The sequence below is a fragment of the Sturnira hondurensis genome, unplaced genomic scaffold (assembly GCF_014824575.4).
Source record: "Sturnira hondurensis isolate 20B ecotype Veracruz unplaced genomic scaffold, ASM1482457v3 Scaffold0022258, whole genome shotgun sequence".
In the NCBI taxonomy this organism is placed as follows: domain Eukaryota; kingdom Metazoa; phylum Chordata; class Mammalia; order Chiroptera; family Phyllostomidae; genus Sturnira; species Sturnira hondurensis.
This window is the reverse complement of record NW_028094889.1, coordinates 1,512,338-1,528,113: the sequence shown is the minus strand read 5'-3', so window position 1 is coordinate 1,528,113 and position 15,776 is coordinate 1,512,338. Positions and strand designations below refer to the sequence as shown.

General features: G+C 45.9%; 2 protein-coding genes across 4 annotated transcripts in view; one reads left to right on the top strand and one right to left on the bottom strand.

Moving 5' to 3' along the window:
- Positions 1–12,874, top strand: part of SPIDR (scaffold protein involved in DNA repair) — a 387,966-nt gene extending 375,092 nt beyond the window's left edge. For all 3 annotated transcript variants that reach the window (XM_037035383.1, XM_037035384.1, XM_037035386.1), the window contains 4 exons: positions 6,655–6,748; positions 7,838–7,952; positions 8,277–8,330; positions 12,264–12,874. In XM_037035383.1, coding sequence (XP_036891278.1) covers positions 6,655–6,748; positions 7,838–7,952; positions 8,277–8,330; positions 12,264–12,398 — 398 coding nt within the window. In that variant the 3' untranslated portion in view covers positions 12,399–12,874. The remainder of the gene's footprint in view (positions 1–6,654; positions 6,749–7,837; positions 7,953–8,276; positions 8,331–12,263) is intronic.
- Positions 12,875–13,952: 1,078 nt separating this feature from the next.
- On the bottom strand, positions 13,953–15,321 carry CEBPD (CCAAT enhancer binding protein delta). The gene has a single exon (XM_037035387.1). It carries the CDS (start codon positions 15,139–15,141, stop codon positions 14,329–14,331), a length of 813 nt encoding a protein of 270 aa, XP_036891282.1. The 5' UTR covers positions 15,142–15,321; the 3' UTR covers positions 13,953–14,328.
- Between the last annotated feature and the right edge of the window lie 455 nt (positions 15,322–15,776).

The window sequence follows — 15,776 nt, the reverse complement described above, 5'->3', positions numbered from 1 at the left end:
ATATCACTGATTTGATCCTCTCCTTCATCTAATCTGCTGTTGATTCCATTGAACATATTATTCATTTCAGTATTGGTATTCTTCTTACTGGTTCTTTCTTATGTTTTCTATCTCCTTTGTTACAGTTTCTATCTCTGTTAAAGTACTCACTGAGATCATCTGTTCTTCCCCTAAGTTCCTTGAGCATCTTTATAACTAGTGCTTTGAACTCTGCATCTGGTAGATTGCTTGCCTCCATTTTGTTTAGCTTCTTTTCTGGAGTTTTGTCCTGTTCCTTCATTTGGAACATGTTTCTTTCTCTCCTCATTTTGGGTGTCTCCCTGTGTCTTTCTATATCTGAGGTAGATGTGCTCCATCTCTAAATTTTGGCAGAGTGGCCTTATGTAGTGGGTGTCCTGTGTCGTCCATTGGCACAGTTTCCCTGTTCATCTGAGCCAGGTTCTCCAGGGGTGCCCTTGTGTGGTTTGGGTGCTCTCATAGTTAAGCCATGATTGCTGTTGGTGTGTCAGTGGGCAGAATTATCAGAGTAGGATTCACTTTAGTGGGGCTCTGGTGCCTTCCAAATCTTCCCCTTAGGGGTATCATTTGTGGAGCCAAATGGATGGTGCTTGGGTATTGTCTGAAACTGGCCAACAGTGTGTTGGGTCTGGGGCCTCTTGGGAGGGAGTTCAGTACTGCCAAGGTCAACCTTTTCCTGTGTCCAGCCAGGGTCATCTGCTAGGAGCTGCAAAATATTCTGCAGCAGGTGGCTGCCTTTGCTGGGCTTTGAGGCTCCTTGAAGAGGTGATACTGTGAACAAAGCCTACCCGCTACTAGTGTTGGGCTTGGGGCCACTAAGCAAGAGGTAGGTACAGGGCACACTGAGGCCAGCCACTGCTTATTTGGGATTTGTGGGCATCTGAGAGATTTTAGGAAGGTCCACAGCACAGGCCCAGGCAGGGTACAATAATTGGGTGGAGCAGGGTCTCAGAGAGCAGTGTTAGTTAGGTTGATGGACATTCAGATTTGGGAGAGGACTTTAAGAAAGGAACAGTGGCACCTGTAGGTACTTTAGTCTGGGAGAGAGCTGCCCCTCCAGCCCTTGTTCTGCCTGGTTCGCAGGCCCGCACTCAATCCACTGAGCTACACCAGCCAGGGCCATATGCTTTTAATTTCCATGTGTCTTTTTATTTCCAGTGGGTTTCTTGTAGACAATATAGATTTGGTTCTCTTTTTTCCCCACACTCTGATAGTTTCTTTTAATTTGTATATTTAGATCACTCACATTTAAAGTAAATGTTTGTTTTTCACACTCTCTGTTCTCATTTTTTGCTTTCTCATTTTAATTGAGCATTAAAATTGAGCATATTATTCTATTTCCTCTCTCTCTCATCATATCAATTATACTTTTTTTAAAAAAGATTTTATTTATTTATTTGAGAGAGATGGGGAAGGAGGGGAGAAAGAGAGGGAAGGAAACATCGATGTATTGTTGCCTCTAGCACACCCCAAACTGGTTATATGGCCTGCGACCCAGGCATGTGCCCTGACTGGGAATCAAACCAGCGATGCTTTGGTTAATGCAGGCCTGCACTCAATCCACTGAGCTATACCAGCCAGGGCCCAATTATACTTTAAAAAAGGTCAGTGGTTGCCAAGAATTTGCAGTATACACTTAAAACCAATCAAGTCTTTATTCAAATAACACTGCCCAACTTCAAGGGCAGTACAGGCCCCTTACAGCAATATTTTCAGTGTCTCCCTCCCATTCCTTCTACTTCTGCTATCATTCACTTCACTTATCCACAAGATGCAGTCACTAAATACACTGTTGTTACTTAAACAAGATGGTATCCTTTAGATCAGTTTAGAATAACAAATGGAAAATATTTTGTTTTACCTTTATTCATTTCTTCTCTAATGCTCTTGTTTACGTTGTGTGGGTCCAGTTTCTGACCAAAACATTTCCCTTCACGTATCACCATTTTAATGCAGAGTTCCCTGTGGGTCCCTCTGTGAAGCTGTGTCACCAGCCTGTGGCTATGTCCAGTGGATATGTAAACAGACTGTTAATCACAGTGCTGCCAGATCCTCAGATGAGCACCATTTACCTAAGGATTAAGAGAAAACCCCAGCTGTAGAATGTTAAATTTAGCCCAGCCTCCCATGCAGGACTGTGCCACCCGTGACAGAGGCTGGGGTGGTGACCAGTTCCCACTGATGGACAGAAGGTCCCTGCCCTACTCCCCAGCCACCTGTGCGCTTGCCCACATCCGACTTCAGCAAATCCGCAAGTCCTGTCTACTCTGTGAAGTAACAATAGTCCCTTCTCAGCCCCCAGCCTTGCCCTGGTTTGCCTGCTCCTGACCCAGACAGTGCAGTGACAGCTTGTCCAAAGTCCAGCACCAAGCAGGTGTTTTCACCATCTGCTCAAAATCCGTGCTAGGAATGGGCAGCTCTCAGCAGCAGCTAAATCAGCTGGGCATCAGGGTCTCTAGTAGGGCCTGGACTTTGTAGAACATTGAGCATGTTCCCTGAACATGCTTGAACAAATTCAGAGTATGACCCTGTGAGTCAGTCAGTCATTGAGAACGAACAACATCTGTACACCTGCTCTGGCAGAAGCCTTTAAGTGCTCCTAGGAAAGAGCCTCCATGAAGGGGTAGCACTTACTCCACTCCACCCCATTCCACTTGGGTCACCAGGCCTTCTCACTCCCAAAAACCAGCTCCCATAGTATGCAGGCAGTTCTTTCCAGTTTATTTTCTGGGGTGAAAACGTTTTGCAACATTGATTTCATCTCGCTTGCATTACTCACCACTTCTTTATATGCTGCGTGTTAGTGGGTGGTGGTCTTGCTTGCTGCCATGGGAATTAATGCAGCAAGTACACACACTTCTCCCTGGAAAGTGGTGGCAAAGTCTTGTCTTCAAACCAAGTTTTGGCCTCTAACTAGAAGAAAAAGTTTCTAGGCCCAACTTCTTTCAGTCAGCCAAAAAGCTGGGGAGTAGTGTGTTGCAGAGAGTTAAAAGCCACTGAAGGAAATGTTAAACCTGGCCTGCAGTGCTGGGAACAGCAGACCGTCCAGAGCATGCAGCGTCTGTGTGCCCCTGCTGGACAGTGAGAAAGCACTGAAGTGCTTCCAACAGGACCCTCTGAAAGAACCTTCTTAAAAAGATGTTTTAATAAATATGTGATAGACCTTTCCCAAACCTAATTATAAATGATTTTGTAAATAAGACAAGGACAGTAAAGGCTTTTCATAGCAAATCGCAGTCAAGCAATGCGTATGGCGACACACTCATCAAACTCTTAACAAAAATTGCTTTTTTCCTGATGCTTATTTATTCAAGTGAATGTTCTAGATACTAACTGCTTCATAGTGTGCTTACCAGTCATCCCTGGAATTCACTTAGGGTAGCCAGAAGGGATTTCCAGCCATGTGTAGATTGCAGATGAAATAAATTTCCTCTGCTCATGCCCTAATTGGAAGGAAATTGCTTAAGTCCATAACACCCAATAATATCCTAGGGTAAAAAGGAACTCTGGCTAATAGGTGTCATCTCTTTTATTATTTTTTTAGTTTTTTTTATTTTATTTATTTATCTTTAGAGGGGAAGGGAAGGAGAGAAGGAGAGAAATATCAATGTATGGTTGCCTCTCGTGAGTCCTCTGCTGGGAACTGGCCTGCAACCCAGGCATGTGCCCTGACTGGGAATCGAACCACGATCGTGTGGTTCACAGGCCCACGCTCAATCCACTGAGCTACACCAGCCAGGGCTCTTTTATTAATTCTTTTAGCAGACACTTGCCAAGCACTGCTGTGAGTTGGACTCTCTGCTGGGCACTCAGGCCCGTGGGACGGGAGCCACACCCCTTGGCCTCCTTACTCATGCCTTTGCCTACTCTGAATTAGTCGGCATTCCTTTCTGCCTGTGTTATAAGCCCTTACTACACCATAATAAGACTTTAATTGTCACCCCTTTAACTTGATTAGATTTGCAAGGACAATGAAGAATTGTCAAAATCAAGATCTGTTGTTTTCATTTTCAGAAGGTCATTCGAGTATACATTGCATGAATGTATTTTTAATAAATCAAATCTACTTAGTTCTCATAATTCTGTTCTATTTTCTAAGATACATTTCCTTCTAATGCTTGTTCTAGTGGGGAGTAAAATTCTTCCCCACAGCAGATAGTGGGAAGGATGACAGGAGATGTAGGTCACATCTTACTTGGTTTTCAAATGTCTAATTTCACCACTTTTCAACAAGGATGGTCTGTGATTTGACAGCATATCTACAATGCTTCACATTCCAAGAAAATGAGACCATCTTAGTCTCCTGCTTAAAATTCCTCACTGGCTTCTCATCCTTCCAAGATCAAGTCTAAAATCCCCAGTGAGACCCTGGATTATCACAGTCTGTTAACTTTAGAGCCATTTCACCTGCCTTTCCTTCAGGCCTGTCAAGCATCTAGCCTTACGGCGGGACACAGTGTAGGCCTGCACCCCCATCCCCTCCTGCAGCCCTATCTCAGTTCCCTTCTTTTACAAAGCCTTTCCTAACCCTGAAGCCTGCCTAGTAGGCCTCTCTCTGCACCTCTGAAGGGTCTTTTCCATTCCTCAATTTAGCATTTATTTTATGGTATATTTAGTAGACTACTTTTCAGAGTAGTTTTAGGTTTATAGCACAATTAAGCAGGAGATGCAGAGATTTCCCATATTTTCCCTGCCCCAACACATGCATAGCCTCTCATATTATCCACTTCCCCCACCAGAACTGTACATTTATTACAATAGATAAACCTATTCTGACACATCCCAATTGTCCAAAGGCCATAATTTACATTAAGGTTCACTGTTGGTGTCACCCTTTCTTGGGGTTTAAACAAATGTGTGATATGTATTCAACATTATACTATCATACAGAATAGTTCCACTGACCTAAAAACCCTCTGGGCTCCACCTATTCATTGCTCCTGCTCCTTTAACACCTGGCAGACATTGATCTTTTTGTTGTTTGTATAGTTTTGCTTTTTTCAGAATGTTATATAGTTGGAATGAGCTTTTTAAAACTGCCTTCTTTAACTAAGCAATATGCATTTAAGTTTCCTTCTTATCTTTGCGTGGCTTGACAGCTCATTTCTAGTGCTGAAAAGTACTCTGTTGCCGAGGTGGACCACAGTTTCTTTATTCATTCACCTACTGAAGGGACATCATGGTTGCTCCCAAGTTTTGTCAGCTGTGACTAAAATTGCTATAAGCATCTCTATACAGGTGTTTGTGTGAACCTAAGTTTTCAACTCATTTGGGTAAATACCAAGGAGCATAATTGCTGGATCATAGGGTAAGACTATATTTGATTTTATAAGAAGCCACCAAACTACCTTCCAAAGTATCTAGCTATACTGTTACCAGACAGGGGGGCCTGGCCCTGAGTGGGTCTACCTGGGGCCAGCCAGTAGTGTATGGTCTCCTGGCTTCATGTAGGAAAGATTTCACAGCATGAGTCTAGGTGATTTTGAGTGTTTATTAAAGCTCGGGGCAGAGAAACAAGGAAAGGCTCAGCATAGAAGAAGCAACAGGGGAGCCTAGGCTGGGCTGCCTTAGCTCACTGAGAAGTAATTGGAGACAGGTTCAGGGCATTAGCCTGGGATGAGCTGCTGCCGCCCATATCTTTCCTGATTGCAAGTCCTGGAGTCCCTTAGAGTTTAAGAGATGTGTGCCTGTGAGGGAAGAAGAGGGGAAAGGAAATGGCATGGGCTGATCCCCAGAAGGAGAGCCCTCTGGGTCCTTTGTCTTAAGGCTTTTATCTCTCCCTTGCTAGTGGGAATCTTAGGGGAGGTCTAGGAGGAAGGTTTCAGCCGAATATCAGTTTCCCAGATGTGCCCTTTCAGAGTCATGATGTCCACTGATTGGCCAGGGCCAGGACAGAGGGTTGTTAGACGTTGCAGTTGGTCCCAGATGTCGCCCACCTGGTTTAGGAATTTCATTATGCCTATTGCAGAGGCGAATACTTAAAGTGAGAACAGCGTGCAGCGTGGTGAAAGTGGCACTCTGTAAGTGGACAGTAGTAGTGTGAACCAGAAAGACCTTGTGGGAAACACCTTCTGGAAGGGTGATTCTGTATCGCTCATACTCATACTCTTTGACATAGTAATTCTACTTCTAGGAATCTATCCTAAGGAAAGGGTCACAGTATAGAAAAGGCCTTAAGTAAAAAGATATCTATTGCCTAACCACTAAAGGAATTTGGAGACATAATGTCGTATATGGAGTGTGGTTGAGGAACTATGATGTACCACCTAAATGGAATATCAATAAGATAGATCAGACTATTTTTACAAAAGCTATATAGCATCCTAAAAGATAGAACGTTTTGTATATAATGATTTCAATACATACACATCTGGGAAAAGACTATAAAAGATCAGGTGAAAATGAAAACACTTAGGCAGTGATATGGGCAGGTTCTAAAACTTATTTTTCATTGTTATAATTGTGATTATTCAATAAATGTAAGTTATAAAAATCTTAGGAACATTTATATAAACTCGCAAGTGATCAAAAGTTCTGAGGCACTTGGATACCATGTATGTCCTGAGGAGCAAAGAGAAGCTGGGGGGGGGGGCAGACCCCACCTCTGAGACTGGCTGTGCTTTCACTTGGGCCTAGGCACTGTGGTCGGTGTGGACGAGAACACTGCTTTCTCATGGCCTACATGTGACCTGTGTGGCAACGAGAGATTGGAACAGAGTCCAGAAGACAGGTAAGGTGGCAGTGACTGGCCTGAAAGACCCAAGGGCAGCAGCAACCCCCAGGCCCAGGATTCCTACTGCCTTACTGCCTCAGGCCAGCTTCCACTGCACCAAGGGCCAGCCAGGCATGAGCTCTGAGAGCAAAGCCAAGTCCACTGAGCTACAAGGAAGAGGCTGTGGTGCACATCACTGCCTAACAGTATATTTTCTTCATAATATGGATTTTGGCTGTTCCTTGCAGCTCCTGTCATGAAAGAGAAAAGAGCCAGGTTTTGTCCTTAGCTTGCTTATTATTGAGAGAAAAGAGAAAAACTCCAGGTAAACATGAATAAATAAAACTAAGTTGGTAACTCTACAGCGTGTCCTTTGCAGGGGCACAGATTTTTCCAGAGACCAGTGAACAGCTACATAAACAGACACCGCTTCCCTGCAAGTGTTACTGCACCACTCCCTAGGGGCCTGGGGTCTGAGGCTGGGTGTAGAGACAGTTCTCTGAGTCAGGTCTCTGGCCTCCCAACTTGACTGTATCACATGATGGATAGAAAGGAGCTCATTGCTTTTCTGCTGCTTAAGAAGCAAAGGGCAGGTGTCTCCTTGATGCCTCCTGGGTTGATGGCATTCTGTGTTAACAACTCATCCCTGGATTGTATTTCAGAGACGAGAACAGTGTGAATTATAGGTTTACTCGGTAGTAAGAAGGAACATAGATACTGATGATTAAGAGCAGGTTTTCCTATTCAGGCAACTAGGAATCGCTGACTTCCCCTTGCCTGGCAGAGGGCTTCCCTTTGCTCCATGGGACTTTTGCTGTGATCCGCTGTGCTCAGAATGAATGAGGCTCTCTTGCCTAAGGGTCCCTTCCCAGGTGTTACATGCCCACCAAGCCATTAGTCAGAAGCTGAAGGAGTTGATGCTTATCCCTCAGAATAGGCTGAGCCCAGGGCTTCTTCCAGCCTATTTCAAGAACTTGGCCCTTGAAAGTAAATCCCATTTTCTACCTCAGCAATCATTCATGTTTAGAAAAATGCCTATCTACTGTTAGATTCTTCTGATTTGTGGATTTTCTCATCTTATCTTCCCTGTGTGTTTCCAAACAACAGAGGCAGCTTTTCCTGTGCAGTCTGCTGCCGTGTGGTCGCCTGCCCTCTTCTGAAAAGACACCTCCAGGTCTTTCTGGACTGCCCCTCACGACCCCAGTGGACAGTGAGGGTCAAGGTAGGAGCTGATCCAGGAGCCCATGTACATCCCATGTCCACCACATGGAGCCCCTTGGACTCACCAGCTGGGATACAGAGCATCTGTTGCTCTTTCCCTGGGTGAAGGGGGAAAAAAGGTGAAGGACTCATCCTCAGGAACACAACCTTTTTATGTCTGTGACTTTAAAAGTCACTTTTGAGTTAAGGCTTTGAGATCAAAGCTACTAAAGAGAAGACAGGTGGTTCATATTTAACACACTGATTTTGGGACATGAGTGTTTTTAGCATGAGCTCTTGTTACAGCAGTGGGATTTCTTAACCCGGCCCTCTTCTGCTGTTGCAGCTGATGCAGAGCAGTATCTCTTCACTCCTGAGGTTTGCCGCCTGTGAGGATGGGGTAAGTCCAGGAACACCCAGCACAGACGTATGTCTTCATACTCTTAAGCCCTAAGTGACCCCCCAGGTGAAAACCCCTGTCCCACATACTTTCAGTTACAATGGTCCCACAGTGTAATGGTGCACATGCTAAGTGTTTAGACCATCCTGAGATCTGAGTAAGTCCTGCTGCTGTTATTCACTGATGAACACCCATGCCTACCAATGGGATCTTTCCTATTTGAATCTGAGGTTATTTCCTGATCATTCTTACAGTAGATACATGAATCTGTGCCCCTGGCTTTGGATTATAAGACATTACTGAGATTTCAAGTTCTACTGCCATGGTTTCACATTAATGTAACAGAATTATCTGAGAGACACACACTTTTTTTTAAGTTTGGGTATCCAGAGTCTGAGTAACTGGTAACTTTACAATTATTTCTTAGGCCCAGCTTGCCTTCCCTGAGAGTAATTACAATGTAACTCAGTAAAGTGGTATGCTCCTCCAAGAACCCACCACCTGAGTATGGGCCAAAGATAGTTTTCTTCTTCATAACCGTCGGCCCTCATAGATGAGAGCAGTCTGTCCTTGAGAAGCCACCTCTGTCTTGTCAAAGCCATTTAGAAGCACAGGTGGCCCATGGAATTGCTGAACCCTAGACGAGTGCACTGGGGTGGTGACAGGGCCTGGGCCACAAAAGGTATCTGTGACCATGTTGGGGTCCACATCTAGGTAGTACATGTGGGCCAGCTCACAAGGTTATAGTGAAAGGGGAGGCTGATCTACAGAATTTCTGATGGGTTCCCGTGGCCCAATTCTGGCTCTGATTCCAGCCAGAGTTTGAGCCTGATGTGATCCATCCTGGGAGGCTGCCTTCCCCAGCACCTTGCCGCCTGTTGTCCCGCCCCATCCTGCACCTCAGGAGGGGCTGGCAGCATCAGGATGTGGAGCGGCGTTTTACATTCTTTCATGCAAACCACGACTATCAGAGTTTGGATTAAATCGAATGTGGATAAATCTATGAACAGAATCTTTAAGAATCACTGGTTTGGCTATGGTTCCAGACCAGTGATTCTGGAATCACTTGGATTCAAGTTGATTTCAGGGCAGAATCACCTGTGGAAATAAAGTGTTTCTGGCTTCCTCCCTGGGCATGTCTGTTTAAACCAACTTGGTGACACCTGCCCCCCACTCCAGTGCTGAACAAGGGGTTGCTGTGCCAGCAGGGACTGAGGTCTAGACCTGGCTGCAGGAGGGCTTATGAACAAGTGTCCCCTAAGTGTTTAAAAGGAAAATGTAAGATTACAATTGACCAAGAACTGTGCTCATTACTTTTCCTACATGTTGCTTCATTTAATCTTCCCAACATCCCAGTGGGGAAGAATCCACATTTAACTGTGAGGAAAACAAAGAGTGGAGGGCTTATCGCCACTGTTTTTGTTGGATGCAGAGACATCCCACAGAGGGAAAGTCATTGTCATCCGCACAAGTGACCACCTAGCAGTTAGTAGCCAGTCCAGATTGAGAGGTGGGGTGGGGGTCACAAACCATTGTGTGTGTTTCTGCTCTTACTGAAGTTTGTTTAACGGGTGACAAGTTAGCAGTACCTGTTGGCTGATTCCTTGTTGCCGTATCTGTCAGTCCCTGGAAGAGAGAGGGAGGGAAGAAAAAAGAAGGGTGTAGTGCTGGGTAAGTCTCATAGATTGGAGATTTCCAACAGATGCTAGAGATAACAGAACTGGGTTATCAGGGAAATAACATCTGTAGAGAATGTTGGAAGTGCTGGTAAAACTGCTTTAGGAGAACACATAGCAAAATGAACCAAAACCCACAACTTAAACAAACTATAACCAACAACACTTGGAGATGATGCACACCTCCCCTGCTATTCCACACAGCAGGAAGGTGCAGTGCTTGCCCTGCAGTTCTGCAGGACCCTAGCTGCCTCTTCGTGCCTGCAGCCACCCTCCCACCACCACCGAGAGAGACCTGGTGCCTCCTCTAGGAAGCCTCTGGTGATAGACGGCCTTTGACCACTCTACCTTAGGGACCCAAAGACCAGGAGAAAACCCTGGTAGAAATACTCTTTTTTATTTGATTTCCTTCTGATTGAGGCTGTCTTGTACCTCCCACACATTAAACTTCTCAACTGCAATGCTCTTTTGTAAAATACTATACAAGTTCAAAAGAGCATGTGTGTGAACTTGTGTGTGCACATGTGCATTGGATGAAGACACTGAGTTGTGATAGCCTCAGGTGCCAGCTTTGCAGGCATTGTATTATCAGAGCTGACACCAGAAAAATAAGGGTAAATTCCAAGCATGAGGTACATTTTAGTCAACTCCTTACCTCTACCCCGAGCTTTGTTCACAGTGGATAATCAGAGCTTTACGTCTGGCCAGTGTGGCTCAATTAGTTGGAGCATCATTCCATAAACCAAAAAGTTGCAGGTTCAATTTCCATTTGGGGGCACGTAAGAGAGACAGCCGATTGATGATTCTCTCTCATATCAATGTTTCCCTTTCTCTCCCCCTTCCTTCCCCTCTCTCAAAAATCAATAAGCATGTCCTTGGGCGAGGATTTACAAAAAGGACTTATGTGTAGACCTCAGCCATCAGTTTTCCAGTCTGGATTCTGTCCATTTTCTGGGTGAGAAGCACATTTGCCAAAATCCAAAGAATTGCATTAGGATTTTCTATGAGAACTGTAACTCCATTGCCTCGAACCAAGGCACTGCTTCTGGTTAGGATATATGAGTGTTAAGTTCTATGCCTTCATTTTACTGTGGTCCCACTACAGAAGTGAAAACAATGGAATTGGCTGTTGTTGTACATGTCAGTTCTCAAAGGTAACATGACAGTGACACAAAACTTGGAGTTTGTTTCCTTGGCTTTAGGAAAAGTTAAAGGAAAATATATTGTGCCTTTTAAAAAGAGAAGCACATTTGCACATATGCACATGCACATTTCTGTGAGAGTACACATGGTGGTTGTGGTGGTTTTAATTTCCACCAAATATACACCAGTTGTAACTTAATCTGTTTATAAATGATAGTGGTAATTATTGAAGACTGGAGCCACCAAACCTGACATTTTTAAAAGTGATCTTGCTGACTTTGTTCAAGTCAGAATTCCATACTTTTGCCCCAAGTAAACATGCAAGGCCAACTAAAATGGTAAGAGACCAGAAAGAAAGAACATGTTCTGAGTTTTGATCTAGGGAGACTAAAGAAGGCACACTACACCTTCCTGGCTAGTCATCTGGTACAGCTGCTGCCCAGTGCCCTGTGTCCATCTGGAGATGAAACTTGCCCAAGATAAATTAATCATCATAAGATATTCATCAAACAGAGTGTAAATGAAAAGCTTTCTGCATACAACGTAGAGGTATTTAGCTCACTGTAACTCTAGAAGAAAGAGTATCCCAGTAAGGAGGGAAGTTTGGGGCAACGTACTAGAAAATCCTTTGACCAGAAGTGTCGCTAGATTGCAGAAGTGTCCCAAAGGAAGTGGGAGATAGCTGCAAATAGCTGCAAGCATGAGGCATGCCCAGCCCTTACTGTTCGGAGGTAATGAACATCCCTTTGTAGGTCTTCCCCCAACCTTCAGTTCCTCTCCTAGGACAGCTAGCTGAGAGATGATTATTGTTACATTCCCTAACAAACATCAATAAGATATTTTAAATGTTCTTGTTAAAAATCAGGATTCAGTTGTCAGGAAAAAAATTAGTTCCTTCACTTGCCCTGTAAATGAGCTTTTTATCACAGCCCTTCATTTCCCAACCCCCGCCCCCCCATCTCTTTACCAATGTTGTCCTCAACCATTTAAAGGGTGGAAAGTCATGGCTGAGAAAGGGCCATCTCCTCTGCTCTTTGGTGTCCTGTGGTGTTGGGAACAGAACGTGCAGGTCTAACTCTTTATGCTTTAACCAGCATGCCTTTTCTCACTGCAGAGTTATGAAGTGGAGAGTGTCATTGGAAGGAAGGTGGGGTTGTTAAATTGTTTTGTCCAGTCCATAACCACCCACCCGACCAGCTGCATTGGATTGGAGGAAATTGAGCTTCTGAGTGCAGAAAGAGCCTCCTGAGATTACCATGCGTCATAGGAATCTGAAGATTGCAGTGTGGCTGCAAGGGTGCTGGTGGTGGGTTTTGGTAGTTACTTGTTAACTCTGTGAAAAGTGAGTGTATTTTATGAACTTGAAATGGAACTTAAGATTTCTCAGTGGCACATGTTAATAAAATGTTTTTGTAAACTATAAGTCCAAACACTTTTTCTACAGTTATATATTACTACCTTTCTGCAAACTCAGGAACATAACTGTTAATAAAGCTTTACATAAGCTAGAGGTCTTCATTTTGTATTTATCTTAGGCAATAATATTAATATAGCAAGAAAAAAAATGTGTTCAGTTCCAATTTTAAAGTGTTTAAATTTTACCACAATTCAACATGTTTTTCTTATAGTATTTGTTCTAACATTCCCCCAAAGAATACACAGGCAAAGCTTAAATCTTTGTCCTACATTGTTATATTACTGTTCTGCAATAAATGTCCAACCTAAGTATTTTGCACTTTTATTTTTAACTTCAGTATTTTTGGAGGGGGGGATATTCTGGGGAACTTTTGTCAGAGCTTAAAATGTTACCCATAAAGTGTAAATAAGTTAACTAGTGTGATTATTGGTATACTAGTTATGCTAATTATATTAGAGATATAATTAGCTCACTCTAGATAGGCCTGTTAGTCATACTGGTTACTGTGCACAGAGCCAAGATCACAGACTAAAGAGGAGTAGATTGTTAACATTTGTTCTGTTGGCAGAGATTTAAATTAAATATACAACCATGAATTAATTAACTTTAGACACTAAAGACTTTGTTTTCTTCTCCCTTATAATGATATAATCATAAGAGGTCATAGTTAATTAATTACATAACATAGATGTACTAGCCAAGACAAGAAAGGGTACCTAGTACCCACTTTCACTGGGGGAAAGGAGAGGGCTTTATTTACTTATCCAGATTAAGCTTTGAAACATTACCATCACTGGCAAAATAGCCGGTTTTAAGTAGCTTTGTGGCTGTCCTTTTCATCGACGACATGACTATTTTGTATCCACACGCATTTTGAAAACCTACTTGTAGCTGTCCGTGAGACAGGAAAGTGAAAGCAAAGTCCCAGAAAAACAACGATAATTCAAACATGCTTTTAGAATCATGTGAGCCATCCTTTACCCCCTCAACCCTCGAGCAGCCAACTAATGTTAGGGAGCTTTTCAGCTATTCTCTATAGGGTCCCAGATCAGCTGTAGGGCCAGTCCGCCAACCAGTACCCTCCCCAAGTCAGGGTACTTTTTTCAGAGCACCTCCCATCAAAAATTTGCTAGCTTTACGTGAGTCTAGTCGTGCTTCGCTGATCTTAGGCAAGTTAAATAAAACATATGGAGGCAGACTTCGGCATGTTTCAAAAGCAAAGCAGACTCTCTCTTCTAAGGAACTTGGTTCCCCATCGGGGATGACACACCTGGATCCCGTGCGGCCTTCCAGGTCCCGTGCTGCACACCAGGCACTGGAATGCAGACCCTTCCCCAGAGGGGTCCTGAGGCCCCCAGCGTGCAGGAATCACCTTAAATACAGGAATCAGGGGGGTTTAAAATGCTGCTTTATTCTTACAAATACTGTAAAAATTAATATAAAAAGTGGGCATGCTCAGTCTTTTCCTCTTATTTACAATACAAAGGGTTGTCTTAAGTCTTTTTTTTTAACAAATGTACCTTAGCTGCATCAATAAGAGTAAGATGTAGAAAAAGCTACCATTATAAAAATAATTTAAGGGAAAATAAACATGTATAGCTTCTCTGGAAGTTCAGTGGTAGCCAAGTCCAGGCTGGAGCTTCCTTTCACTCACACGTTCCAAAGAAACTGCAGCCGGCGCCTAGTGGCTCTTGCAGCGTCCGTTGGGTAAGAGGTAGGGGTTGTTGGTGAGTCTCCCCGAGCCCCAACCCCGGGCTACGCGTTACCGGCAATCCGAAGCCCCAGCTGCTGACATAAAGGAAGAGCTGGGCAGCTGTTTGAAGAACTGCCGGAGGCCAGTCAGATCCCGCGTGAGTTGCTCCACACGCTGGTGCAGCTTCTCATTCTCCGCCGACAGTTCCACTAGCTTCTGCTGCATCTCCTGGTTGCGCCGCTTGGCCTTGTCCCGGCTCTTTCGCACCGCGATATTGTTGCGCTCTCGCCGCTGTCGGTACTCCGGGCTGCCACGGTCTGGGCCCCTCTTGCCGGAGGTCTTCTCCCGGGCCTGGCCGGGCGCGGGGCTCGGCCCCGGGCTGCCCCGTGGCGGCTCCGGAGACGTGGGTGGTGTTGGTTGCCCAGCGGCCACCAGGCTCACCACGGTCTGTGCGCACGCGGCCACCTGCGCAGGCAGCAGTGAGCCCCGCGAGTCGCTGTCGCCCCAGTCCGGTTCGCGCTTCAGTGGTCGCGGGGCTGCGTTGCCCGGAGTTCGTGTTAGGTTGCCAGGCAGCAGCTCCAGGGCGCTCGCTGCGGCCGTCGCGCCCGTCCCGCCTGTCGCACCCGTCTTGTGGTTGCTGTTGAAAAGGTCCGCGAAGAGCTCGTCGTGGCACAGTTCCAGGGTGGGCACGGCAGCCATGGAGTCAATGTAGGCGCTAAAGTCTATGGCGCTCTCGTCGTCATACATGGCGGGGACAGAGGTGCTCTGCTCAGTCAGGCGGGCCGGCTTGCCGGTCCTGCCAGGCTCGTAGAAGGGCACAGGATCCACGGGCCATAACGCGCTGCGGGCTGGGCCGTCTAGGCTGAAAAGGGCGGAGCTCATGGTGGCGTCTGGCTGGGTCGTGTTCTAGCGCAGCTGTCACCTCGCTAGGTCCGGCTCACTGCCTTTTCTAGGCCAGCTGACGCACAGGCCCCGCCCCGGCTCCAGAACCGCGGGGGTGCCCCAGGGCCGTGGGGAAGGGGAGCAGTGAGCAGCAACGGCGGGCGTTGTCCGAGGAGCACGCACCGGTTCTGGGGCTGCCCCTCGATCCTTCCCCTGTGGCCCTCTTCCTTACTACACACCCCAGAGCTCCCCGAACCCGCGCGTGAGGGGAGAGGTGTGTGTTTCCTCCCCCGCCCTCGGTCGTGTGGGCCCGCGCCGTCCTGCTGGGAGTGACCCACCCTCTGCCCGCCCTCGGGTCCTCCTTCTCTCCTTCCTGTTTGTGGTGTCGGGATCCTCTGCGTGCTTTGGAGCCCAGAGTAAAATCAAAACCTGGACTTAGCTGTGGTGACCGGTTCCCATAGTCAGTGTGGGGGAGTCCAGGGGAGAGCGACCCGGGTAAAGGGACAGCAAGGAGACGTTCTCCAGACAACAGACACCTCTCGGCCTCGCGGCTGGTGCTTCCTGACCCAAGGAGCAGCAGGCCAGGGCCACAGGAGGTGAAGGAGTCGCATCCTGGCGCCCGAACTGCCGGCCAC